A 27,995-nucleotide genomic window follows, 5' to 3' on the forward strand; every position below is an offset into this window, starting at 1 on the left:
GGGCGCTTGAAGAGTAAACTTTAAGTAAGTACTGAATATTATGTCACTTATTTATGTGCAAATGTTTAATAACGAAGAACATGAAAACATTACTGTTGGCCACATGTCGGCAAAGTTATGTGACATTAGTGACGTTTGTACAAACTTGTTTTTAAAGCCTTTACTTTAAAATATACACCATTCAATAGCTGAGCTTAATCTTACAGAGAATGATCAAAGCTTATGTAGAAACAAACAAACAAATGAACAAAAGATTTTCTCCTGCATTTCTGTCAAACAATGCTGTATGTAACGTTTCCAGCTGTTAGTATCATGGTTGCTAGGCAACCTGGGCAGCGCAACGGAGGCTAGACCGTCCCATTTCACAAGCCTCGCATTTCCGGCCTTAGCGGTCTTTAAGAACGCGGCCCTTGTGGACCGTTAAGGCTTTTTTTTTTTTTTTTTTTTAGTAATATTAACATACAAACAAAATGCACCATATATTACAGATTCAGAGAATAAACATTCCTTACATATTAACAACTTTCATACATAGGAAAAAGAAAATATTAAGATGGGGTCACATAACTTAACAGATTATTAACTTACTAAATCAAAATCTTCCACAAAGGAAACAAAAAAAGCAGCCTTTTTATTTTTTAACTAAGGTCAAAGATTTAACCAACAGGTTTAAGTCGTTTTTCCAGTAAGCTAGTGTTGGTTTAGTCTTAAGAAAACGACATTTATGTATAAATTGCTTGCACATGATTAATAACATATTAACACCATAATTAGTTTTCTTTTCTTTCAAAAACACTCCAAACATTATCATATTTAAGGTAAATAGGGTAATTTGAATCCCACTGGAATAAAGCCAGGTATGAAAATCCAACCAAAATATTTGTATAAAATTGCACAAAAAGAATAGATGGTCCAAATCCTCCTCTTCTGTTTCACAAAATACACAATTACCCGTTTCTATTTTGAATCTATCACCAAGGAGTCTATTTGTCGGGTAAATTTTGTTCAAGATTTTAAATTGGACTTCTTTCCCTTTAGGAGGGATAGGGAAGGTGATATAATCAGTTCTTATTTTTTCAATTTCTTCCCTTTGGAAATCTTTTAATATGTAATTACGTCTAAGTAAATTTGGAGAATAAAGACTCCTTAATGAAGATCTTAGAAACTTATTATTGCATTTAGCATCACAAAATCGAATGCGATCTATATATAATTGCCTTAACTTGGGGGAGATGTCAGAATATATTATATCATTTACAACTATGTTTTTAAGTGACAATGGAATGGATTTTATAACCCGATTAAATTTACTTTTAGAACATTGGATATTAAACTTTTGGCAAAAATCTTGATGTCCTAGAACATGTCCTTCCTCATCTACAAAATGGGCAATTGCCCAAACACCTTTTGATAACCAATCTTGAATAAAAATAGATTTTCTGTTCATCAGTATATATCTATTGTTCCTATTATGTGGAGTGAAATTATGTTTAAATAACATTTTCCAATAAAGAAGGACCTGTTTATGGAATTCAGAGAGTTTAACAGGTAGCTTAGTAATTTCAAAGTCACATTTTAGGAGAAAATCGATACCCCCCAGTGTGTTAAAGACCTTACTTGGTATAAAATCCAAATGGAGTGTGGATTATTTAGGAAGGATTTTAACCATTTAAGTTTCAAAACACCATTCATTATATCAAAATCAATTGCGTTTCCACCGCCTTCAATGTATGGTTTAACCAAATCATCTTTAGATATATATTGGCACTTATTTCTCCAAATAAAATTAAAATTCATGCTATTAATTATTTTAATAACTTTATTTGATATTGATAAAGAGTAAGCTGGATATATAAATCTAGATAAACTATCCATTTTGGTTAATAATATTCTTCCAAAAATTGTGATGTCTCTTTGTAACCACTTATTTAAGATTGTCCTATGGACCGTTAAGGCTGCGTACTTTAAGGCTGCAGACCCTGAATTGGGATACAGCCATTGTCTGACCTGTTAGTAGTCTGGAATGCTGGCTGTTGGGGAGACAATAATTTTAATATATAATACAATATTATTCACGTCTTTGAAGATTAAATTGTTAAGGTAATCGTTTAGAAAGCCCAGAATAAAAATGCTCTCATGTATCGGAGAAAATGTAAGGTAACTTATACATTTTTAATCAGGCATAATTTGGAACTCCAAAACGAGAGGGTCCTGATGCTGTTCACCCGGAAACCAGCACGGATGAACCGATGTTTGTTTTGCTACGGCTAACAGGTAACCCCGCTCATCTTTACATATTATTTAGAAGAAACTAGGCTTCTCTAAACAGGGAGTGCTTGCTGTATGTTTGTAAATATGCGTTGTAATTACTGTCTGTCAGTTTTGCGCTGTCTAAGCGTTTGTTTGTGCCTGTTTTCGCTAAGTCCATTTGAGCTAAACTCGCTAGCCGTGCTAACACTAGCTCTTTTTTGTTATAAATTTGTTTGTTCGTTTAAAAACGTCGCAGCGTCTGCTGGGCGCTGTGAACGCGGCTTTCTCCTTGTCTTTTAAAGTGAAGCTTCTGCTAAGCTGTTCACACGGAGGAGGCTGACGCAGGTTTGGCGGATAACAGGCGGAGTCTGCGTGGGCGGCTGTCACGCTGACTTTAACATTACAAGTTCAACCCCAAAAGGTTGATTCTGTTGAACGTAGCGTTTACAGTGGAACAGCATTACACGTTTAATGTTAATCTCTTCTTTTTTAAAAACGTGCACGAACCAAACGGCGTTTACACGCGCGGACAGGTGTCAGCTTTAAGGAGCTTCTCGCTTGATTTACCTGCTCACCTGCAGGGCCCGTTCAGCCGTGTTTACGTGGAGTTTCTGTCTGAATGTTTGATTAAACTGAATTATTTTTTTTTATTTTAGGCCCTTATGACATCTCATCACGATGACCCTTCCTCCATTTTGTGTCTGGAGACTTTAGACGTGACTTTTAGATTATATCAATCCTGAATTTGTTTTAATGTGTCAGGTAAACAGGAAATCGTTGGGCTTATCTGTGCGGTTCACACACAGCAGTACAACGATAGTCTGTGTGCATGTTTAATTTTAGTTACTTATTTTTGATTTGTTTCAAAACATCTTCAAAATGAATTGATATAGATGTATCTGTCTGCCCCTTAAATTTTTGTAAATATGTTCTTATGTCTTTTCATGGGCCAACGTTGAAGAAATGACACTTTGATACAATATAAAGAAGTGAGTGTACAGCTTGTACAACAGTGTAAATTTGCTGTCATCTCTAAATAACTCAACCCACACCCATTATTGCCTAAACCGCTGCCAACAAAAGTGAGTAAATGAAACTGGCCCAATTGATTCATTTATTTTTTTGAATGTTCCGTTGAGCACTGTAACAATCAGAATTATTGTCTGAAGGCCAAAAGAAATGCCCAAAGGATTTATTTTTCCAAGTGGTCCACTTGATTATTATTTATTTATTTGATTTAAATTGTTATTTTTAACTTTTAAGTTTTTACAAACAGAACAGACATGATTTTTCATGTTGTCCCATGGAAAAATATAATAAAATCTTTACAAAAATGTGAGGGGTGTACTTGTGAGATACTGTACATCGTTTCCTCACTTAGTTCACTGCTATTGAGTGTACCTGCAGCCCCACCCACAGTGAGAGTCCAGAGGGGTGTACTCTGAAGTGAGATGAATGGTTTAGTGAGCTGTCTTGAGATTCAAATCATAGGTTTCAGTGTCTCTCTTTTTAGTTGGCTAAATCACCATGGTAACTGATGCTGAACACATCACTGTGTTGGGAGCAGGTTATTATCAGAGTTTCAATTTAAAATGCAGGTGCCATATTTTCATGTATTCTCTTATTTACAGTATGTTATAAGTGCACTATTATCTGCAGATAGATGTTATATGTGCAGCTTATTACCTCAGTAACATCAGGAATGAAACTCAGCTGCAAAGTACAGCACTGTATGTCACAGTGTCAGTGGAATGTGCATGTAAAAAAAAAAAAAATTAAAAGTATAAATGTTTTTATACTTGACTGTATTATTCGGTGTAAATGTAACTTGGACCCATATAAGCTGAGTTTGTTTGATCGTAAATGGTTGGTTTGTTGATTTGAGGATTTTGGACAACAAGTTCCATACCCTCCTGAGGGTTTTTTCTTAAATTGGATGGTCGAATAGAATCAAAGGAAATCAGAATATTTAATAACAAAGCTGATAATTAATATTTTAATTTTAATAAGAGGCTGATGGTAATATTTTCAAAAAAGCACAGATTGTTGTATGATTCTTTAACTTATACAGCAGCATCTATTGCCATTAAGCTTTTCTCGTTGTCCTTCCTCAGTATGCCTGCTGAACGCAAGCGCTCAGTAAACATGGATGAGAAAGATGTTTGCACCTTCAGCAACAAGGAAAAGGAGAAGGACAGGGAGGCTGAGAGGAGGCCGGCATCTGCTCGGGACAAGGCCAAAGACGAGGCCAAAATGAGCGGCAAAAAAGACTGCGGCAAGGAGGAGAAGAGGAAGCGGCTGGAGGAAGAAAAGAAAAAGAAGGAGGAGAAGGAGCGGAAGAAGAAAGAGGAGGAAAAACTGAAGGCAGAGGAGGAGCAGAAGAAGAAGGAAGAGGAAGAGAAAAGGCAGCAAGAGGAGCAGGAGAGGAAGCTTAAAGAGGAGGAAGCCAAAAGACAACGTGAGGAGGAGGCTGCCCTCCTCAAGTAAGTCATCTTGATTGTTAAATTCTGAGTTAATAGCGATTTTAGCAATGTTTAAAATGCCATTTAGATCAATTCTACCGCTTACTTAATCTTAGCCACACTTATTGGAGGAAGGTGTGGACACACCAATGTTAACAAATCTGCCAAGCGCAGGGCTGTGGTCTTGGTCCACATCATATAGAAGAACAACATTATCGTCAAAATCCAGCACAAATTTTGGTCAGTGGTTATGCTGAGGCTCATTAGTATATAAGCATAATAAGAGTGGGGAAGGCATACAAAGACTTGTTTTTAAAGTCTGTAGAATAATACACTGCACTAAAATTCACAATAAAATGGAGATTTGGCTACATAAGAGCTGATAAAATGGCGGTTTGACCTACATCTTTATCCCAAGATGAATCTCTGTAGTTTTTCTAATTTAGCATTAATAAATTTGAATTCAAAGATGATCTTTAATGGGATCCTAATGTACTAGAAATACAAAACCTCTCCACATCAGTGCTTCATCTGCTTGTGCACAGTTTAATCTGTTGGGTTTAAAAGCTGTAAATTTGCATGTAATAAATGAACTACACAAAATTTCTAGATTCCCTAAAATGGCTGTAGTTGAGTTCAAATGCAAGCTGATCAGGTGAGTTTATTTGAATATCTCCATGTGGCCTTTGTGTAAAATACTTAATACAGTAACATGTAAAAAATGTGATAAAGCTCAGCCACTTAAACCTTAAGTTAAAAGTTTGTCATACACTGTGTGCAGATGAAAGTTTTCTTTTGTGTCTCCTACTTTTAAAAACCTGATACAAGAACATGTGTTTTTATGTTTTAAAAGCATGTTGATGTCAGCATGACCTTCATTTAAGAAATAAACATAAGAGGAAGTGATGTGTCTGCTGGTCCAGCGTGTATATGTTTGACTTGACTTTTCGCAGAGCCAGAGTTGATCACCACCATCCATCTCAACCCCTGATGTTAGTCTTAGGGCCACTGTAGCACCCGAAACAACTGCACTGGTTTTACTATCTTTCTTTAATCACGCCTCTTTCTGCGGGTCACCCCATCTCTACAGGGAGAAGGAGGAGGGGCATCAGCTGTACCAGGAGGCATGGGAGCGCCATCAGTGTAGGAAGGAACTGCGCAGCAAGAACCAGAATGCCCAGGAGGGTCGTCCTGAAGAGGCCTTCTTTAGCCGCCTGGACTCGAGCCTTAAAAAGAACACCGCCTTCGTGAAGAAGCTGCGCACGCTGACCGAGCAGCAGCGAGACTCACTCTCCAACGACTTTGCCTCACTCAACCTCAGCAAGTACATCGGTGAGGCTGTGAGCTCCGTTGTGGAAGCGAAGCTGAAGATCTCAGATGTCGGCTGCGCGGTCCATCTGTGCTCGCTCTTCCACCAGAGGTACGCCGAGTTTGCCCCGTTGCTCTTGCAGGCCTGGAAGAAGCACTTTGAAGCCAGGAAGGAGGAGAAGGCACCCAACGTAAGCAAGCTGCGCACAGACCTCCGCTTCATCGCCGAGCTCACCATCGTCGGTCTCTTCACAGACAAAGAGGGTCTCTCGCTCATTTACGAGCAGCTGAAAAACATAATTGGGGCTGACCGCGAGACGCACACCCATGTTTCCGTGGTGATCAGCTTCTGTAAGCACTGCGGGGACGACATTGCTGGGCTGGTGCCCCGCAAGGTGAAACTGGCGGCCGAGAAGTTTGGCTTGGCTTTCCCTCCCAGCGAGATCATCAGCAGTGAGAAGCAGCAGCCCTTCCAGAATCTTCTGCGGGAATACTTCACATCACTCACCAAACACCTGAAGAAGGACCACCGGGAGCTGCAGAACATTGAGAGACAGAACAGGTGAGGTTCAGCTGTTACGGGAAACCACTGCGTGATTGTTTGAGCATACCTAACTTTTTGTCCTCTTCAGGCGGATCTTGCATTCCAAAGGAGAGTTGAGCGAGGACCGACACAAGCAGTACGAGGAATTTGCCACTTCCTACCAGAAGCTGCTGGCCAACACTCAGTCTCTGGCTGATCTGCTGGATGAAAACATGCCCGAGCTGCCTCAGGACAAGACTGTGCAGGAGGGTGTGTGGCCTCACATTTTTTTTTCTTCCTCATATTATACCCTGTCAATTTTTTGTTAATATCTGATATTATCATGGCTCTGCTGTCACAGAGCATGGCCCCGGGATCGACATCTTCACCCCCGGGAAGCCTGGAGAGTATGACCTGGAAGGAGGGATCTGGGAAGACGAAGACGCTCGTAACTTCTATGAGAACTTGGTGGACTTGAAGGCATTTGTGCCCGCCATCCTCTTTAAGGACAACGAGAAGAGCAGTCAGGGCAAAGAGAAGGAGGATGCCAAAGGTATGTTATAAAACACCCATGCTTACAAAAAAGGAAGAGATTTGTGTACTTTGTCTTGACCGTGCTGCTGTTGGGTTCAGATGGCAGAGAGGGGAAGGATGCGGGCAGCACAACAGAGGAGCTGGAGCTGGAGCTCGAGGCTCTGGACATCACAGATGAACCTCTTGAACTAGAGGGCTCAGACGAGGTGGAAAATGAAGAGCTGGCCAAAAAACTGCTCGATGAACAAGGTAAACAGGATTTTCCAGAAAACAGCTACTGTACTACTTCTATGATGATGTGTTACTGCATGCTCATTGGCTGACAGTGTTTAATCACAAGTTAGCCAATGAAAATACACCGGTTTGTCCTTTAATCTGATTGGACTATAATTTACTAAATGAACAATAGGACTTAAAACTAGCCCATAAACTCATCAGGAAAATGGTTACTGAGGTCAAAGATCAGAGGAGCCAAAGGCTGCTTCATCATAAACGTCTATACAATGGCTGTATCCCAATTCAGCCTTAAAGTACGCAGCCTTAACGGTCCACAAGGGCCGCGTACTTAAAGACCGCTAAGGCCGGAAGTGCGAGGCTTGTGAAATGGGACGGTCTAGCCTCCGTTGCGCTGCCCAGGTTGCCTAGCAACCATGATACTAACAGCTGGAAACGTTACATACAGCATTGTTTGACAGAAATGAAGGAGAAAATCTTTTGTTCATTAGTTTGTTTGTTTCTACATGACCTTTGATCATTCTCTGTAAGATTAAGTTCAGCTATTGAATGGTGTATATTTTAAAGTAAAGGCTTTAAAAACAAGTTTGTACAAACGTCACTAATGTCACATAACTTTGCCGACATGTGGCCAACAGTAATGTTTTAATGTTCTTCGTTATTAAACATTTGCACATAAATAAGTGACATAATATTCAGTACTTACTTAAAGTTTACTCTTCAAGCGCCCCTCGTCCGCCGTTTTTTTCGGCAAAATTATCCACACCCATCGCCGCGCTATGCATTCTGGGATATGTTGGCCCACTAAGTCTACACCGCCACGTCCTTAAAATTCAGGGAAATGAAGGACGCATTTGAGGGCCGCATTTCGAGCAGCCTTCGAATTGGGACAGCCTTCGTCGCGTCGCGGTGACGTAATCGGCCTTAAAATGCGGCCTTTAAGGCTGCAGACCCTGAATTGGGATACAGCCAGCTTCTTCAACAGCTCGCAGAAGCGCTCTCTGCTGGCCTTTAGAAGAAATGCAGGCTTAAGTCACTCAAGTATTGGCTTTGTTTTTTTGTAGACCACTAGATGGCACCTACTCCATCTTTTATGCAGTCTGTGAGATTTACTGGGTCTTCTGCGAGTAGGTTCTACAGCTTGGAATGTATGAATTTACCTAATGCTTGGGTCAGAAGTGTAACAGTGGACAGAGAGGTGGTTTGGACATGTGCAGAGGAGGGTTGGTGGATATATCAGATAAAGGATGATGAAGATGGAGCTGCAGAGGACAAGAAGGAAAAGAAGCTGCAGAAGGAAAAGAAGATTAGAGAGGAAGGATGGATGTAGTGAAGGAGGACGTACAAGGGTTGGTGTGACAGGAGGATGATGGCAACAGGATGAGATGGGGGCAGTTGATTCACAGAAGCAGCGCTGACTTACAGTTGATTTTGTAATATCTAGGAGGTAAGAAATCTTATGAACTGACTAGTTGCAGTAGTGGCATCCTCTTTTTTTTGTTTCACAAAAAGGAAGACTGCATGGATATAGGACTAAAAATATCTTAATTCAGAGATTAAGAGATGTGGCCTAATACTTTGAGTTTTTAAAATGGTGCAGAAATCCTTGTATAGACAAAACTATGAACAATAAGTGGAACATACACATTGCATTGGTTTCATTTGAACTGCATACAAAGTGAACATTTGTTTCTGTCTGTGCAGAACAAGAGGACGAGGAAGCTAACACGGGGTCTCACCTGAAGCTAATCGTGGATGCTTTCATCCAGCAGCTTCCCAACTGTGTCAACAGAGACCTCATAGACAAGGTGAGGACAGACACACTGATCCAAGGAAAACAATGAGCTTCCAGATGTTGGATAGTTTGTAAAGGTTTATGATCTCTGGTGATTCCTACAGGCTGCCATGGACTTCTGCATGAACATGAACACCAAGTCTAACAGGAGGAAGCTTGTCCGTGCTCTCTTCACTGTCCCCAGACAGAGGTAGGTTTCATCTGGTTTGGCATTTACCTTTAATCACCACAAGGGGGTGCTATCATCATGACTGATTGTGTGATTGTGAGCGGTGCACTGAGTCATTCTCCTCTTGCAGGTTGGATCTCCTGCCCTTCTACTCTCGTCTGGTGGCGACGCTGCATCCATGCATGTCAGACGTGGCGGAGGACCTGTGCTCCATGCTGAAGGGAGACTTCAGGTTTCATGTAGGTTCTCTGCTCACTTACATCAGGTTTTAAATAGATTTGTCATACTTTGCTTTTTTCCATCATGTTTGCATTAAAAACACTTGCCAACATTATGAATCGAATCTGTGTTTCTAGATTCGGAAGAAGGATCAGATCAACATCGAGACCAAGAATAAAACCGTCAGATTTATCGGCGAGTTGGCCAAGTTCAAGATGTTCTCGAAGACAGACACACTTCAGTGTCTCAAGGTGGGTGAAAGAAGCCACTGTCTGAGTCACATCAGGCTGTTTGTCTTTAAATCCCTGTACAAGAAAACAAACACTTTTAGCAACATCTCTGCTCATCCAATCAGATCCCAAACAAAATGCCACATTAAGATGAAAATGTGAAAAACTAAACTTACTTACCTTCATCCTCACTGTGATAACAAGCACGAAATGCTTCCAGAGCTCACTCTGCTGTGTGCATGCATCAGAATAACAACACAGCCGGCGAGACGACATCCAGCTTAGCTATTATAGATTTCTGTCCATGTCTCCTCCTCCTCCAGATGCTGCTGTCTGATTTTACGCACCATCACATAGAGATGGCCTGCACACTGCTGGAGACCTGCGGCCGCTTCCTCTTCAGATCCCCCGACTCTCACCTGCGCACCAGTGTCCTGCTGGTCAGTACTGGTCCTCTTCACTGGGCTTCTGTTCACTTTGAAGCAGATAACTAGAATGTGATATAGAAAAGGACAAAAACAGAGAAAATATTTGAATATAAAGATAAATGAGTGGTTTTTAGCCTGACTTTTGTCCCATGTGTGCTCCAGGAACAAATGATGCGCAAAAAGCAGGCCCAGCACCTTGATGCCCGCTACGTAACCATGGTGGAGAACGCCTACTACTACTGCAACCCGCCGCCCATGGAGAAGACGGTGAAGAAGAAGAGGCCGCCGCTGCAGGAGTACATCTGCAAACTGCTCTATAAGGACCTGTCCAAGGTCACCACAGAGAAGGTGTTGAGGCAGATGCGCAAGCTGCCATGGCAGGACCCCGAGGTGAAGAGCTACCTGATCTGCTGCATGGTCAACATCTGGAACGTGAAGTACAACAGCATCCACTGTGTGGCCAACCTGCTGGCTGGCCTGGTGGCCTACCAGGAGGACGTGGGGATCCACGTGGTGGACGGTGTCCTGGAGGACATCCGGCTCGGCATGGAGGTAAGAAGAAGCAAAATCAAGTCTGAAAACAAGATATGCTTTTGTGTTTCATCCTTAACTGAGCCCTTAGTAGTTTATAGGACTGTAATTTGATTCTCTGATCAGTAATTTCTATATTTATTGCCATTAGGGATGCACTGGCCCAACATTTGGAATGTATTATCAGTCTGACGCTGACCCAAAATGTTTGTTCTGGTATCCATGACAATGAGCAGACTGAATGTGTGCAAAAGGTTTTATTTAACTGCAGACTGTGGAAAGATCAGACCATGGCGAAGCTTGCGTTCTTTTTCTCTCTCGAGCTCGCTTGTTTACTTTCACTCCGGTCACATTCAGTCAGAGATCATATCGAAGAAGCTAGAAGGACGTTGCTCCTTCTTGCTGTCGATATTATTTCTCTTCAGCTTTCTCTTGAGAAATCTAGTCCTTTTTTTCATTTATGCTTCACTAATAAGTGCCAAAGAGCGGGTGTTCTTTATATTCTTGAATGTATTTATTTCCTACATTTTCTTTTCTTTTTTTTCTTTTTTTTTTTTTTTACATGTTGGGAAAACTGTTTCAGTTGGCCCTGATGTTTGCTTACACACACAAAATAAAAAGGATCTCCAGTCGAGTGATAGAAATTATTCATGTTCATGTAAGGCTACAAACTAACTGCAGTTATCTAAAAAAAATACTAAAAACTAAACTAAAGATGTTTTTACTTGCAAAACTAAAAAGTGGAAATTCAAAATGAAAATCTGAGGAGGTTTTTTTTTTGGTTTTTTTTTTGTTTTTTTGAGTTGTAATAACTGTTCTGGACGTCTTTAACCTCGCTGTAACTTGAAGCTGCAGATGCTTCGTCTGTCATATATTTGGGATGTTTAGTGCAGGAGAGGTGAGATCAGGAGCATTGAATGGACAGGACGATCAAAAAAACCCCGATGCTATCTGCTTGACTGGCAGCTGATTGAAGCGGACACCTGTGTTGCTGTGTCATTTGTGTCTGCTACGTGTTGCAGGACATGTTGGAATGTTGTCGGACTCCATTTGCTTGGCTGAGGTTGTGATTTTACAAAAAAATAATTGAACACAAACAGTCGTGCCTGTGTCACAGCTGCAAATGCTTACTTGCATATTTTAGAAGCCATGCTTACAATTTGACCCTGATCTGGCCTCCATCTGACCTCAAAACAGTCGAAATTCAAGCATTTTTCCTAGCAACCAGGACGTTGGCGGTCTTGAGCCCTGCAGCAAAAAGCTTTAAGAATTTCCCTCCATTTTCTTTTTCTTCTCCCCTGCAGCATCCTATATTATATTGTTGGACATCTCAATTTAGGATCTCCTCTTCTTCCCTCGCTTCCTAGGTCAACCAGCCCAAGTTCAACCAGCGGCGGATCAGCAGCGCCAAGTTCCTGGGCGAGCTCTACAACTACCGCATGGTGGAGTCGGCCGTCATTTTCCGCACCCTCTTCTCCTTCATCTCCTTCGGCGTGAATCAGGACGGCAGTCCCAGCCCTCTGGACCCCCCAGAGCATTTGTTCCGCATCCGCCTGGTCTGCACCCTGCTTGATACCTGCGGCCAATACTTCGATCGAGGCTCCAGCAAGAGGAAGCTAGACTGTTTCCTCATCTACTTCCAGGCACGTAACCTCCTAAAGTGCCTATACTTTATGTTCGGGAACCCTGATATTTTCTGTAAATCTACTGGGTATAATCACTGTGCCACTGTTTTGAGTTTGACAGACCTGTGAGGTCTGCTCAGGAGGTGTTCTGGTCAGGGGTGAAGTAAGTGAGATGTTGTTGTGTGTCTGCAGCGGTACATATGGTGGAAAAAGAGCCTGGACGTGTGGACCAAGGACCACCCGTTCCCCATCGATATCGACTACATGATCAGCGACACGCTGGAGCTGCTCAGGCCTAAGATGAGGCTCAGCAGTTCCCTGGAGGAGGCCATCAAGCAAGTCAGCGACCTGGAGAGAGAGGTGCTCGTCAAACTAGGTAGGAGGGTGACGCTAAGTAATCATCTTTAATGTGCGTGGAGCATGACGCCGTTGGTGTAGCAGCTGGTGTTGCCGGTTTGGTTGCTCTCCGTTGTCCTGGCAGAGCAGCATTCCCCAGTGTGTGGGAGGGCAAGCGAGCATGCTGTGTCACTCCTCTCTCTGCCTCTGCTTTGTCTGTTGAGCAGGTTTGAATTCATTGTTTAAAATGCCGAATACATGCATTCCCACTCATTACAGAGACTTCAGGAAGGATCTTTTAAAATCAATGACGACTGTTTCAGACTTCCTCTGGACCTCAGTTTAATCTAGCCTGATAACCTTGAGAGATCTGATCTCACCAAAGATGCATTTGTGTGCTGTTGATAAAACATGTGACATGCACTCATTTGTTTTGTTCATTTTGTCTGTTGAGTGTCTGAAATGTGACGATTAAGAGATTTTCTTTCAAGTGCTGTCTGTACACGTCTTCTAGCACTCTCATGTAATTCTTTGTTTTTATATTCATCAGGTCCCAATCAGCCCAAATAGCAAAGAGAAATTAAAAATGTATGCCATGAAAGAGTTCGGGTCTTAGGAGGTTAAGATTCACCACTGAGGTGTAAATAAGCTGCAACCCCTAACACCTCTTTCTCGAACCCCGAAACTACAATCTTTACGACACAGAATCTGAGCTCAGAGACAATACGAATATTCAGGAATGTAAAAACCAAAACACAATCAGGACGATGATATCTGGAGAGGAGGAAGAAGGAAGTGTTTGCGCAGCAGGTGTATCTGACTCTGCGGCCTGATAACAGCGCAGCAACGTGAGCTTTGTTTAACAGTTTCAAGGTGTTGACCTGGAATGTGCTGAGAAAAATGTAAACCACAGCTGCGCCCTCTGAGAGCAGGACACCCTCGCAGATCCTGTACTCAAGTAAAAGTACAGATACATGAGCTGTAAAGTACTCAGTTATTTAGAGTAAAAGTGGGGGGGAAAGTAGTTCCTTGGAGTCGGATTCCTCCAAAGAGGCATTAATGGGAGAGAGATAAGGTTAACAGCTGCTTTGCTAATACGTCCCCATCGGTGTGATTAGCAGCACAAGCCAGAAGTACCTCAAAACTGTATAAAAGTACATGTAATCAGCAGCTTTCCATCACTGTTGTGTTTATGTGTGTAAACCTTTATGCAGGTAGATAAGCAGTAAGCATGTGTTTGTGTGTGGGAATGTAGGAGAGGAGAGTGATTGATGAAGGCCCCTGAAGCTAAACAGTGGAGCTATTGTTACCTTTCATACTTCAACCAGGATCGGACATTCCTCAGTCCTTGAGTCACACAAGACCTGATCTTCCACTCCACGCCACTGCCAGACTTCATTTCTTCGCCGTTACCTTTTCTTGCATAATTATGCTCTGTGACGAGCTTCATAGACACAACAATTTTTCTCTGGAATATTTGTTCTATATATAACTGAGGGCTTTGTTTGAGTAAAGCTGCTCTCCCAGGCTGGGCTGGGCTCGGAGACATTTATGATATTTCTCCTGATTGTTTTAGTCTTACGTGTCCTAAAGAGGAATCTTTCCACGTTTTCTTGTGCAGGTCTGGCCATGGAGAAGGACGGCCGCTCCAGTGCCATGAGCGAAGGGGAGGGTCTTGACGAGGAAGATGATGACGGGGACGATGATGAAGAGGGAGGCGCAGAGACCGAAGAGCAGTCAGGCAATGAAAGCGAAATGAACGAACAGGAAGAGGATGTGAGTGTTGACTCCCCCATTCTGGCGTTCTTCCTCAAACAAAATCCATCTTGCAACAGAACAAACTTACAGGAAATGCTAAATATTCAACCCTAGTCTAAAGTCTAAAGTTAACAGTGGCATCTAGCATAGGGTGGTGGAGCCCAGTGCCCAGAAGTGAAACATCTGGTTTCAAAACTCCAAGATGGTGGTCAGGTACCCACCGCAGTATTCTCCTGGTCATTAGGTGAACTAGGATAATACCCCCACATCCAACACGGCCGCACACTCATGCACACCCGGCTGCAGATCAAAAAACCTGAGAGCTGCATGGCAAAAACAGAAATATAGCTATGACTGTTTTTTTTTGTTTTGTTTTGGGTTTTTTTTCTCCAACAGGAAGGGTCAGAGAATGAAGAGGAGGAGAGGGAGGAAGAGGAAGAAGAGAACACGGATTACCTGACCGACTCCAACAAGGAGAACGAGACTGACGAGGAGAACAATGTAAGCAATGGGAAATGTCTGTGTATAAATCTAGATTTAATACATTTTGTTGGTTTAAAGATTTGTGCTTTTGCTGATGTTGATTTGCTGCCTGTGTGTGCAGGAGGTGACCATCCGTGGCGGCGGGCTGAAGCACGTGGCATGCGCTGAGGACGAGGACTTCATTCAGGCTCTGGACAAGATGATGCTGGAAAACCTGCAGGTATAGCGTCCTGCCGCCACACTGGCCATGAAGTACTTTTTATGCTGCAAAAGGCTTTACTGACTTAAACGCACACGCGCGTACACACACACACACACACACACACACACACACACACACACACACACACACGCACATGCACTCTGAATATTTGATTGAATTCTAAAAACATCAAAGAGATGAGTGTAATCATAATAACGACTAAAAACGCATGCACAGTTTCATAACTACATGCAGCGTTTTTCTTTTAACAGCAGATTTGTAGCTTTTGGCCTTTATTACACTGTTTTTCTTAGTCTCTTTTATGTGAACATGCTCACAGCTAGTTTGAAACCCAGGTAGCCTTATGGCATTGGTAGCCATCTTGCTGATGTAAGCCAGATAATGATGGGATATTCTGGACATGATGAATTTGCTCAGTGAAAAGAAGCACTTTACAAACATAAGAAAACATAGAGTAGTACAGGTCTCCTCAGCTTTGATCCAGACCTCGCAGACTGACTCTTCACTGTGTGTTGTGTCACTGCAGCAGCGTAGTGGCGAGGCGGTGAAGGTGCACCAGCTGGATGTTGCCATTCCTCTGCAGCTGAAGAGTCAGCTGAAGAAGGGACAGCCATGCATTAGTGAGGGAGACTCGGACATCTCCGATACCATGCAGTTTGTCATGCTGACTCGCAAAGGCAATAAGCAGCAGGTAAGGTGGCATCTATGTGCCAAGCTATTGCACTTCTTTAAAAATCAGGCTGGTCACAGCAGTTTGTTGCAGGTGAAAAGTCTTTTTTTTAACCACATTTTGATACCGGGTTCATCTTCTACCCTTCTCGGCCAAAATAATCTTCTAAGGGTTTGTAACTCGATTAGTATGCTACAGTTATTTGGCCGATCTTCTGTGGAATGATCCTGCAGGGTACACTGAGTCCTGCACTTAAGGTTTCTAAAATATTCCACATTAACAGTAGAATTTACACGTAATGGCGATGAATAGTGGAGCGATCAGGTGTGAAAACTGTCTGCACTCTCGCTCCTGCAACTGCAGGTTACAGTAACAATCTCCTTTAGCTGCCACTCACAGAGTGCAGGACTGTAGCTCCTGTAGTTCACAAAAGCAGCCTATGTGTTTGTTAGCTCTGCTAATTTGTTCTCTGCAGGATGAACAATTTTAAAGTTCATCCTGGTTGTTCTTTAAGGAGATGGTGTGCATAAATGAATGCTTAATAATGGTGTGTGTGTGTGTGTGTGTGTGTGTGTGTGTGTGTGTGTGTGTGTGTGTGTGTGTGTGTGTACTTTATCTGAGCCAGTTTCAGTGTCTATCTATTCTAGGGAGGGCATTTCTGCAGGACTGTTGATGTTGCTTCTGTCTGAAGTTGATTCAGCAGCTTTATCATTCAGAGTCATGTTTGCACCCCTGAGGTGGATGTTGGTACACTAATGAGTCTCTTTTTTCTCCGTTTCTGGTCTTCATGTCCTTCTGAGGAAAATTTCCTGCTAAATGCCCCTCTGTGTTCTCTAACTGTGCCCATTATGTATGTAAGGCTTCCTGAGAGAAACAGTTTCAGCACTATAGATGGAAAAAACTGCGTGTATGTCAGCAGGCGTCCTAACACACATACAGAAACACACACGTGTGTGTGTGTGTGCGTGCGTGCGTCCGTTAAGGCCAGCCGCTGCGTGGTGGAATGTGTGGTTTGAGGGCAGAGGCTGGTTGTTGTGCTGCTGGGTGTGTCCAGCACTTTGCCTGTGCACAGAGGTTTCATGCAGCGTTCAGCCTGCTTGAAAAACAGCTGCCAGAAACGCCAACGCACACAGGGCGTCTTTGTCGGTGTGTCTGAGAGATCTGTAGCTCTAGAAATCTCATGCTCAGCCAGTTGAGGGACTGATATCAGTTTTCAGAGAGTAAGAAATTCTGCTGTCAGTCAAACACTATTGTAACTTCACAAGATGAATCACTTTCTGGCCTAAAGAAAACCGCAGAGTACACCCTACAGAAAGACTGTCAGAAGCTTTCTTTCTGCACGCTTCTTCGAGCCCTCTACCGTTTTCCATCTGTCTGAAGGTGAAGCTCTGCTTCAGTCGACCGGTCTTTCCTCGATTCTCTCATGCGTCAGGAGAATCCCAGTGAATGGATTTTCATGATACAGTGTGAAGTTAAAATAATTTAAGTTGAGATCTGCCTGTATTCGCGACGTCTGGTGTGAATTCTAGTTTACATACACTTTGCATGTAGTCATGCTACACTGTAATTAATTAATTAATTAGTTAGTTTAAAAAAATTTTTTTTTAAAAATGCTATGCTGTAATTACTAGAACCTGACTGAAATACTACTATACTTTATACTTTGAGTCCTGAAACAAACTTTCTCTTTGGGGACAATAAATTGCAAGTTGCCAACAGTACATTGACAGAGCTGAGGGGGGCTGAGCAGCGATGCCTACACAAAAAGACTGAGCTGATATGTCACTATCAACTTCTATCAGATACCGGATAGACATGGAGAGACATCTATCGGTATCTGATGGATGAATACTATTTAAAAAGCACAGGTGAGACCAGAGAAACACCCTTCAGCCAGGTTATTAGTGTTGATGTTGCGTAGTTTATCCACCAGAGGGCACTCTGCAACTTACAAGCTGATCCAAGCATAAATAATTAATCTACGATTTGAGACAAAATGATAACTTTAAACAATGCTGTTGAATTATCGGAATGTGAACTTATAAAAAAATGCCTTTGTCCAGCTAAACTGTCTTTCATTCTCCTGAACAGTATAAGATCCTGAACGTGCCGCTCTCCTCCCACCTGGCGGCGAATCACTTCAACCAGCAGCAGGCCGAGCAGGAGGAGCGCATGAGAATGAAAAAGCTCACTCTGGACATCAACGAGCGGCAGGAGCAGGAGGACTACCAGGGTAACCATGGAAACTGTTTGTTTATTGTTTGTTACCGCATCTGCCCAGGTTACACGAGTGGATCGGCTTCTGTTTCATATCTGATCTGTGAAAGCAAACGGTGACCTTTGACCTGAAATCAGGGTGTGTTGTTTTGCTTACCCAGTGAGTCCTTTGAAGTTCTTTCTCTGTGCAAGGTCACACTGACAAGAAAAAGCTGGTTCATTTCCACCTTAAATCTGCACAGATTATTATAGTTGTGTATTGTCGGGGGGCGTGGTTAAAAGGTGAGTGCATGAGTTTGATTCATTTTTTTTCAAGGTATTAGGTTTTTATTGGCTTCTAATAATTACTCTAGAAATGTAAGAGTCCTGATAAACCTTCACTTTCTGCTGCTGCCGCTTACCTCAGAGGAGCTTTAGTAGTAGGAGGTTTATGGGTTCAGACTGGGCCTTTGCAGGGGGGATGTTTTCAGTAGAGGCAACAAGTCTGTGGTTAAATATAATTTGGCTCTGAGTGAAACCTCTAAGGGAAATGACAACAAATCCATTTGTAGTGATTTAAAGTCAACAAGGACTAAAGAAGCTATGGAGACCAAACTAGGCTTTTTATTTATGCAGTAAATTTGTCATTTAAATGTGAAAGTCTGTGGGTTTGGCTAGTGGCCATCAGCGGAACTGCAGGTTTTGCTACTTGTTGGTTCCACATAGTTCAGTCCTGGACGTTGCTGATTTTATTCCACTAAGGTGCAGTGTATACATGTTAAATCTTCACCGTAGTCACATCGTTTTAAATCAACTTGAATGACAATGTTCTGTTGGTGAAACTGCAGGGCAACAAAAAACAACAAAAAACAAATGCCCCTCGCAGGTTGCAGGTAGGCTCAACACAGAAGCTTAAATTAAGCGTAAGGACACTGGACGTGCTTCCTGTTCATGTAAATGGTAAATGGCCTGTATTTGCATAGCGCTTTACTAGTCCCTAAGGACCCCAAAGCGCTTTACACATCCAGTCATCCACCCATTCACACACATGTATTCAGCAGCGGCCTGATAAAAGCCATAATAACTGCTAACACAGGACAAGATCAGTCATCCATGCTCGTAGTGTTTTTTATTAGTCATCAGTTTGTGTCTGCTTGTTTTTGGTTTTTGTCTCCTTGTTGTCATAAACTGTTGAAATGTGAAATATTTTTCATATGTAGACCATATGTAGACCAAGATGGCGCCGCGGATGGTCGCCCTGGTGCTTCAGTGCGTTACTTTTGTTTTGTTTTTGTGCATTTTCTCTGTGTCTGGGCACTCCTCTGGATACTCGTACACCAGAGAAGAGCTCCTTAACTACAGGACTACAACGCCTGTGGATTTATTTCCAATATTTGTCGCATCTGCGGCAGATTTACTGCTGACTCTGACCAGGAAAGCGAGACGCCGAAAGAGAGGGAAGCGAGCCGGCGCACTCGTGCGTTTGAGGAGACGCGGACTGCGAACTGCTCTTCCTGGGATCTTCCTTTCTAATGTACGCTCACTCGGCAATAAGATTGACGAACTGGCCCTGATGAGAAGCATGAACAGAGACTTTGCCTCCTCCTGTGTCTTATGTTTTACGGAGTCGTAGCTCAGTGAAAACATCCCAGACTGCGCGCTCAAGCTGGAGGGCTTCCATCTGCTGCGCGTGGACCGGCAGGCCGCTCTCTCCGGTAAGTCCAAAGGTGGAGGTCTCTGCTTCTACATCAATAGTGGCTGGTGCACAGATGTGATAGTGATTGCTCAGCACTGCTCTTCCTCTCTGGAATATCTTTTTATCATCCACTGCAAACCGTTTTATTCTCCGCGGGAGTTCGCTTCATTCATCCTGGCCGCTGTTTACATCCCGCCAGACGCAGATGCGCAGGCAGCTCAGTGCGCACTCGCGGAGCAGATTCTCCACACGGAGCGGACATTCCCGGACTCTCTCATCATTGCTCTTGGGGACTTTAACAAAGCCAATCTGAGCCATGAGCTTCCAAAATATAAGCAGTATATTAAATGCCCGACCAGAGAGGAGAGGACATTAGACCACTGTTACAGCACGATCAGCGGGGCCTTACAGGAAGGGCCAGAGTCGTCTCTATTTTTTGAGGCGACTGAGGTCCTTCAACATCTGCCAGAAAATGCTGAGGATTTTCTATGAGTCTGTGGTGGCCAGTGCGATCCTCTATGCTGTTGCATGCTGGGGGAGCAGGCTGAGGGTCGCAGATGCCAACAGACTTAATAAACTGATCCGTAAGGCCAGCAATGTTGTGGGGATGGAGCTGGACTCCCTCAAGGTGGTGTCGGAGAGGCGGATGCTGTCCAAGATAAAGACAATGTTGGATAACACCTCCCACCCACTCCATGACATGTTGGTCAGTCACAGGAGCTCGTTCAGTGAGAGACTGAGATTACCGAAAAGCACCACTGAACGACACAGGAAATCATTCCTGCCTGTGGCCATCTCCCTGTACAACGCATCCACTTAACACACTGTTTGCTGCTACAACTACACATGTTTCTTTTCCAAATATTTATTTATAAGTGACTTATGTATGTATGTATGTATATATATGTATATATTGTACTATTCTTAGTTAGCGTATTGTCTGTCTTGTCTTAATGTTGGTTTAAAATGGAGCACTGTAACAAAAAATAATTTCCCCCAGGGATCAATAAAGTATTCTGATTCTGATTCTGATTCTGATTCTATCGCGCGGTGCCCCGCGCTTCACTCGGACTTTCTGACCACGTCATGATCCACCTAATCCCCGCGTACAGACAGAGGCTGAAGCTCTCCAAACCTGTCGTGAGGACTAAAAAACTGTGGAGCAACGAGGCTGTGGAGGAGCTTCGCACGTGTTTGGAGACCACAGACTGGGACACATTGAAGGCTGCTTCTAACAGCTTGGACGAGTTTACGGACACTGTCACCTCCTATATCCACTTCTGTGAGGACAGCATTGTGCCATCACGCACCAGGGTGAGTTATAACAATGACAAACCCTGGTTTACTCCTAAACTCAAAAAGCTGTGGCTGGAAAAGAGAAAGGCGTTCAGAAGCGGAGACAGGGACTGCTACAGAGAGGCCAAGTACAGGTTCACTAAAGAAGTGGACATTGCTAAACATCAGCACTCTGAGAAGATGCAGCAGCAGATCTCAGAGAATGACTCGGCCTCTGTGTGGAAAGGTTTTAGGAATATCACAAACTACAAGCCTAAAACCCCCCACTCCACTGATGACTTGCTCTTAGCCAACACCCTTAACGACTTCTACTGCCGTTTTGACGAGCCATCAGGCAGCCTTCACACCTCCAACGGCCCCAACAATAGAGACACTTTGGACACTAATTCCCCCACCTCTCCCCCCTACATAGAGCCATCACCACCTTCAAACCGTTCACCTACAACACCCCCCTCCTCACCCCACACAAAAGAGGATTTCACACCACCTCCTCCCACCACAACTCTTCATATTCATGAAGCAGATGTGAGGAAGCAGTTTAAGAACCTGAATGCTCGGAAAGCTCCCGGCCCAGACGGCGTGTCTCCTGCCACCCTCAGACACTGTGCAAACGAGCTGGCCCCAGTGTTTTCTGGCATTTTCAACTCCTCACTGCAGGCATGTCATGTGCCTGCCTGCTTCAAGTCCTCCACCATAATCCCTGTCCCCAAGAAACCTAGGATCACTGGACTAAATGACTACAGACCCGTGGCTCTGACATCTGTGGTCATGAAGTCTTTTGAGCGCCTAGTTCTCTCCCATCTCAGGACCCTCACGGCCCCCCTCCTGGACCCCCTGCAGTTTGCATATAGAGCCAACAGGTCTGTAGACGACGCCATCAACATGGCCCTACACTTCATCCTGCAGCATCTGGACTCCCCAGGAACCTACGCCAGGATCCTGTTTGTGGACTTCAGCTCTGCCTTCAACACCATCCTTCCAGACCATCTCCGAGGCAAGCTTTCCCAGATGAATGTGCCTGATCCCATCTGCCGGTGGATCACTGACTTCCTGACGGACAGGAAGCAGCATGTGAGGCTGGGAAAGAATGTCTCGGACTCCCGGACCATCAGCACCGGCTCCCCTCAGGGCTGTGTTCTTTCTCCTCTGCTCTTCTCCCTGTACACCAACTGCTGCACCTCCACCCACCAGTCTGTCAAGCTAATCAAGTTTGCAGATGACACCACCGTTATTGGGCTCATCTCTGACGGGGATGAGTCTGCCTACAGGAGGGAGGTTGAACGTCTGGTGTCCTGGTGCAGCCACAACAACCTGGTGCTGAATGCCCAGAAGACAGTGGAGATTATTGTGGACTTCAGGAAGCACACAGCCCCACTCCCCCCCCATCATCCTGACTGACACCCCCATCACCTCTGTGGACTCATTCCGCTTCCTGGGTACCACCATCACCCAGGACCTGAAGTGGGAGCCCACCATCACCTCCGTCATCAAGAAAGCCCAGCAGAGGATGTACTTCCTGAGGCAGCTGAAGAAATTCAACCTGCCAACACGGACGATGATGCAGTTCTACACTGCAATCATCGAGTCCATCCTCACCTCCTCCATCACCGTGTGGTACGCTGGAGCCACTATCAGGGACAAACAGAGACTGCAGCGTGTTGTGCGCTCTGCTGAGAAGGTGATTGGCTGCAGACTCCCATCTTTGCAGGACCTGTACACCTCCAGGACATTGCGGCGTGCAGCTCGGATCTCAGCTGACCCTTCTCACCCTGGACACAGTCTGTTTGACCTGCTCCCCTCAGGCAGGAGGCTCCGGTCCATTCGCACCAGAACCTCTCGCCATAAGAACAGTTTCTTCCCCTCTGCTGTTGGACACATGAACAATAACCGTATGACTGTTCCCACTACTAACACATGACCCTACGCTGTGTCACTGCATCATTCTATGTTTGGCACTGATCACCACCTGCACTCATGTATATATCTTTCAACGTAGCACTCTTAATTCTTATTCTCATGTATATATCTCATGTATATCTCATGCACATATCTTTCCACGTAGCACTTTTAATTCTTATCCCTACTTTTATTTTTTTCCATGTCTATTTAAGTGCTATTTATGACACTATGTTTGCACTGAAGCACCGCAGCAATTTCCTAATGTTGTAAACCTGCTCAACATTTGGCAATAAACCCCATTCTGATTCTGATTCTGATATCAGTTTTCTGACTGAACTTCCTTTTTCCTCTCCATGTCACAGAGATGATGCAGTCTTTGGCCCAGCGTCCGGCTCCAGCCAACACCAACCGGGAGCGCCGTCCCCGCTACCAGCACCCGAAAGGCGCTCCCAACGCTGACCTCATCTTCAAGACCGGAGGAAGGTGAGGCTCGGTCCCCAATCGGCGACAGTCTGGCTACAGGTTGTGTCAGTTTAGTGTTTGTTAAGTTCACCGTGCACTGAAAGCGCCTCGTTGGTGTCTCTTTGAACAGAGAGAAAAGAGCAAGAAATGAAAGTCAGGAGAAGCGAGACAGGCAGGAGAAGCAGGAGAGAAACCAAAGATATGAGTTGGAGTAGGCTAAAAGAGCCAGAGCTGCAGCAGTCCAAAGGCGAGGCTTTAGCAAGCAAAAAATCTCAGTATTGAGGACATCTTGTTCCTATTTTCACTGAATCTCATTTTTTAAGTGCAGACAGTTCAAGTAAGTTTATTTAGTTATATTTTTTTTCCCTTTAAAAATTGAAGTCTGCAAATAAAGATCACTTCCTGGTTACATGTTGACATCAACACCGCTTCGTGCATCTTTGTTGTATCTCTAAAACCAAAGCACAACACGAGACGTTATTATTATGACGGTATATCTGAGTGGCTTTAAAAAAAAAACCTATTATATTCTACTCCTCTTTATCTTTGCTCTATTTTGCAAATAGTCATTGATCATTGTTGGCCTCTCTGTTTTTATTACCACTGTTCATTTTAAAGCTTAGCTTTTAAAACCAGTCAGTGCAGCAGTATGTTAATGACTAACCTCGTATTGTGGATGAATTTTAACAGTTGTTCTCCTGACTGAAGTTTGGTCTGTTTACAGCATCCTGCCATGCGATTGCATTTGTCCCTAACCATCAGGAACCCTCGCGTTAACTTTTTTCGAGTGGAAAAAAGTTAGCGTTCATCGTCCAGCTTTACTGTGTTTATGTTATGCTAACCATAGCTCTGTAGCTAGCCACCACATACCATATCATTATATACCAGCTAGCCCAACTTGAGTATCCCTACAAACGTCACTGCTGTTTAGTTTCCTGTCTTCATTTATGTCAGAAGTGATACCAGAGCTGTATGTTTTATTTTTTTTTTCAGAAATTCCTCAGTCAGAAAATGGTATATCATGTTAAGGTGGAAACTAGCGAGCTAACTCCTTGCTAACTTCTAACTCAGTGATGTGGCAGTGTTCGTTTGACTTTGGGACCTGAAGCAGAGTTTGGAACTGGAAACTGCTAATGACGTCAGACTTCAAGACTGGATTTCCATCTGCAGCAGGAAGCTGTTTTCACATTAAAAGCTCTAAACAGCCTCTGTAGTCCACAGTTAGAGGCTAGCTGCTGCCGGTTGGTGGAGCTTTTAGGTGGTGGAGAACAAAAAACAAAGAAATCTTGGACTTAGAGCATAATGAAAAAAAAATTTTTTTTCGGTGTCTGAAAAACAAATACATCCTGTTCTAATATTTTTGTCCCAATGCTAACAGCAAACAGTAGTTGTGTTCTAGAGACACACCAAACTCTATGTACAAAAACAGCACTTTTACTTTGTATAACACACAAATAGTCTGTCCACTACCTCAATCATTTAACTGATGTATGAAAAACCCCAAAGTCAAGAGTGGAATCCAGACATTAAAAAAGAAACTTGAGCAGGAAAAGCGTTTTTCATATATTTAAGGAGCAGGTTTGGTCATTTCAGTTTAGTTGTGAATGTTTGTTTTTTTTGGGGGTTTTTTTTTTTGTTTGTTTGTTTGTTTTCAGTGATAGATTTAGAAGATGGTTTTAGTAAAATCAGTATAGAAAATAAACTTTTTGAAAGTAGCTGACGCTCAGTCTTGTAGATCAGGGGTCGGCAACCTTTCTGATGATGAGTGCCATCTAAAATTTCCTCAGAAGTCAATGTGCCATATGATTGCATTAGCAATAAATTTAATAACACTCTATATGAACAGTTACACACTATATAGAACAACTTTATAGAATTATATTTGTTCGCAGATGTTGGCAGCTATCAGCAAATAGTTATCAGCTATTTTGAAACAAAAAAAAGACACTTTTTATCCATAACAAGAACTCCATAACAGCAAATGAACTGTACAATAGAAAATGCAAATGCTGTTTATGGTCTCCTCACAACAATACACCTAAACCTGGTTTATATCTGACCCAGACAGACTGCAGGTCATAACTTCTTACCTGAAGTTCAGTTCACCTGACAGTCGGACCGGCGGCCGCCTCGCGTCTCTCCTCCTGCCTCCCCTTCCCTCATCCACCTGCTGGCCTCTGTGGAAGCTCCGCCATAGCCACCACCAAACAACAAGTTATTTTTACACATCGGCCAGCATCTGGCCAATCCACCACCTGTTGTAGATATTTAAAACCTCGATAATCGAAACCTCAACGTTCAGATTTGTAATAACAAGCAAATACAAAAACCTCTTCTGTTATTTTGTCTTAGGTTTTCCAAGTTCAAAAAATTGTCTGAATTGGTTTGAAGTTTTTTTTTTTCTTCTTTTTTTTCAAAGGTCTAGTTTTTATTTTAATTTTATTTAACAGAAATGTTTTTTTTTCACAGTAGTTTTATTTTGAAGGGGTCAGGCTTTAGCTTTACTTTCAGCACCTCTGCAGTAAATGTCCTACTCTGTCCTCCAGGAGACGCTGATGGGAGTCTGGGCCCAGGCTGAGCAAGCGAGGCAGAGAGAGAATGAACCAGCAAAAGAGAGAGAGAGCGCGCGCAAGAGGAAAACGAGAAGATCGGAAGGGAAACCGGTCGAAAACAAGGGAACGAGTTCTCCAGACACCCCCTGAAGCTGGGGACAGACCAAACCCCTGACATGAACACACACAGGAGAAGGAGAAGAAGAACTGACAGGGGGAGGGAATTGGGTCAGAGGTCAGGGGGTCAGACAGGTGGCTCTCTTTCTTTTTTGTCTGTTACCTGAGATGACAAAAAAACACAACTGTCTGAACCAGAGAATGAATTAGAAACAGCTGACCTGCAGACTGATAGCGAGATAGGCGGGGAGAGGCGAGATCGACTCACCTGCTGCCACCACTGCACCAGGCAGAGGAAAAAGTGACTCGTCTTTAGGAGTTCAAATCTGCGAGTGCACAACTTTTACACGAGACTAGCAAGGGATTTTTTTGTTTGTTTGTTTGATTGATTGATTTTTGACTCCATGAACAGCTCGGTCCAATTCTGTGCGAAGCAGCAAAAGACGAATGAGTTGGGTGTTCGTAAACTGACCAGTGATTCAGAGAAAGACGTGCTAATCGAACAGCGACCGATGGTGTGCAACGAGCTGATTTATAGCTTTGTGTCGCTTCTTAGTTTTACTTAAATAAAAATGAAACCGTGGACATGTCTCACAGGTATTTTTTTGATCAACAGTTACATTTTTAAAAGACGTATGTCACAGTTATTTTCTAGAGTTCATTACAGTTCATTTCTAATCATCACATAATTGTTATTGATTAGGTACTTACTCTCCTATACACTCTACAGATTATAGCAAGACCTTTAAAGGCGACCTATTAGTCCCATTTCCTGCTTCATGTAATTATTCTTGGATCCTCTCAGAGTAGCTTTGCATGATTCACAGTTAAGTCAGCTGTCTTCTGATTGGCTGCCCCCCCCCCCCCCCCCCAAGCCGGTGGGTGGGGCCTGTGCTTTTGGCTCAAAACTTGTAGAAACACTGACCTCATTATTAGAATTTTTTTTGTCTTGTTTAATGTGAACACCAGACATTGGGACCGGAGATTTAAGATGGAGAATAAGAAGACGTTACAAAGGTCTCTATTCCTAAACGAAATACCTTAACACAACTGTCTTTTTTTGTTTTTCTTCAAAAATGTGCTATTTATTGACAGTGTGGACAGTTAACAGAGGATACCATTGTATCCACTGCTTGCTTCAGTGAGCAGTTATTCAGTGAGTATATCACAGAAAGTGTCCATCTGACGAATGACCACATTTTGAATTCATGATGTTAAAGTATTTTCTTCCAGATGTTAACCAATCAGAAGAAAGTGGGTTTTTAGGGATGCGGGAATCTTTAAAAAATCTGTCTCAGCCTAGTTTGGTGAAACTAACAAAAAGTGAAGATTAATGCTCAGAAATGGGTACAGACAGTTTAAAGTTATATTTATGTAGAGGCAGACACCCGTGTCCTCTTCGTTTTTGGTCTTAATGCTCAGCTTACTCATGCCCCCCCTGCAGACGTGACAGCAGTGTCAGGTCAGTGCTTTTGCTGCTCTGCTGAGAAATCTCCAGCTCTCGCACCGTCGAACACTTTTTGATCTCTGCTGCGTTCAGACTTGTCAGGATTGAGTGACCTGCTCAGTGGTGGACACCTGAGTGTACATATTCAGCAGTTCTTCCACTTCTACCCAGTTTGATGATGATGTTTTTTAAAGTTTGCTAACATCCAGCTTGCTTTGATTTGTGACTTGTGTAATGTGACAAAAGTTTTTCCAGGATAACCGGGTGCCTGAGAGTCTTCCTTAGTGATGACGTGACTATAATAGATAAATATAACTTGTTAAGCCTCTAGATATATAAATATATCCCCTGTATGCTGCTACATGAACCTTTTCTGCAGCAGCTCTGTGTCTTTGCTATAGTAAAGATTACCCATAACTCAAGTTTGTCCCTGTCCAAGCTGATATTCTTTTACAGCAAGGAAAAAGCAAGAAACAGCTGCCTGCTAAAGCTTTGTCTCAGCTCATGACAAATAAAATTTACCACAATAAAAGCACAAAGTCGTCTCTCTGA

At 43.2% G+C, this 27,995-nt stretch overlaps 1 protein-coding gene across 5 annotated transcripts; it reads left to right on the plus strand.

The window, feature by feature from the left end:
* Positions 1-5: 5 nt before the first annotated feature.
* On the plus strand, positions 6-27,982 carry upf2 (UPF2 regulator of nonsense mediated mRNA decay). 5 transcript variants are annotated; one of them, XM_014409292.3, is made up of 22 exons: positions 6-24; positions 2,181-2,274; positions 4,365-4,733; positions 5,803-6,582; positions 6,653-6,813; positions 6,905-7,096; positions 7,177-7,326; positions 9,016-9,119; positions 9,211-9,296; positions 9,406-9,514; positions 9,632-9,745; positions 10,048-10,164; positions 10,315-10,704; positions 12,051-12,326; positions 12,501-12,684; positions 14,266-14,420; positions 14,799-14,903; positions 15,007-15,105; positions 15,635-15,799; positions 17,870-18,011; positions 23,228-23,348; positions 25,874-27,982. In XM_014409292.3, exons 3-22 carry the CDS (start codon positions 4,366-4,368, stop codon positions 25,881-25,883), a joined length of 3,828 nt encoding a protein of 1,275 aa, XP_014264778.1. In that variant the 5' UTR covers positions 6-24; positions 2,181-2,274; position 4,365; the 3' UTR covers positions 25,884-27,982. The 5 variants fall into 5 exon arrangements, with proteins under 5 accessions (XP_014264778.1, XP_014264779.1, XP_014264776.1 ...); XM_014409293.4 differs by having other exon boundaries at positions 25,877-27,982; XM_014409290.3 differs by lacking the exon at positions 25,874-27,982 and adding an exon at positions 23,458-25,493.
* The last annotated feature ends 13 nt before the right edge of the window (positions 27,983-27,995 follow it).

This window comes from Maylandia zebra, linkage group LG17 (genome assembly GCF_041146795.1).
Source record: "Maylandia zebra isolate NMK-2024a linkage group LG17, Mzebra_GT3a, whole genome shotgun sequence".
NCBI classification, from domain to species: Eukaryota; Metazoa; Chordata; class Actinopteri; order Cichliformes; family Cichlidae; genus Maylandia; species Maylandia zebra.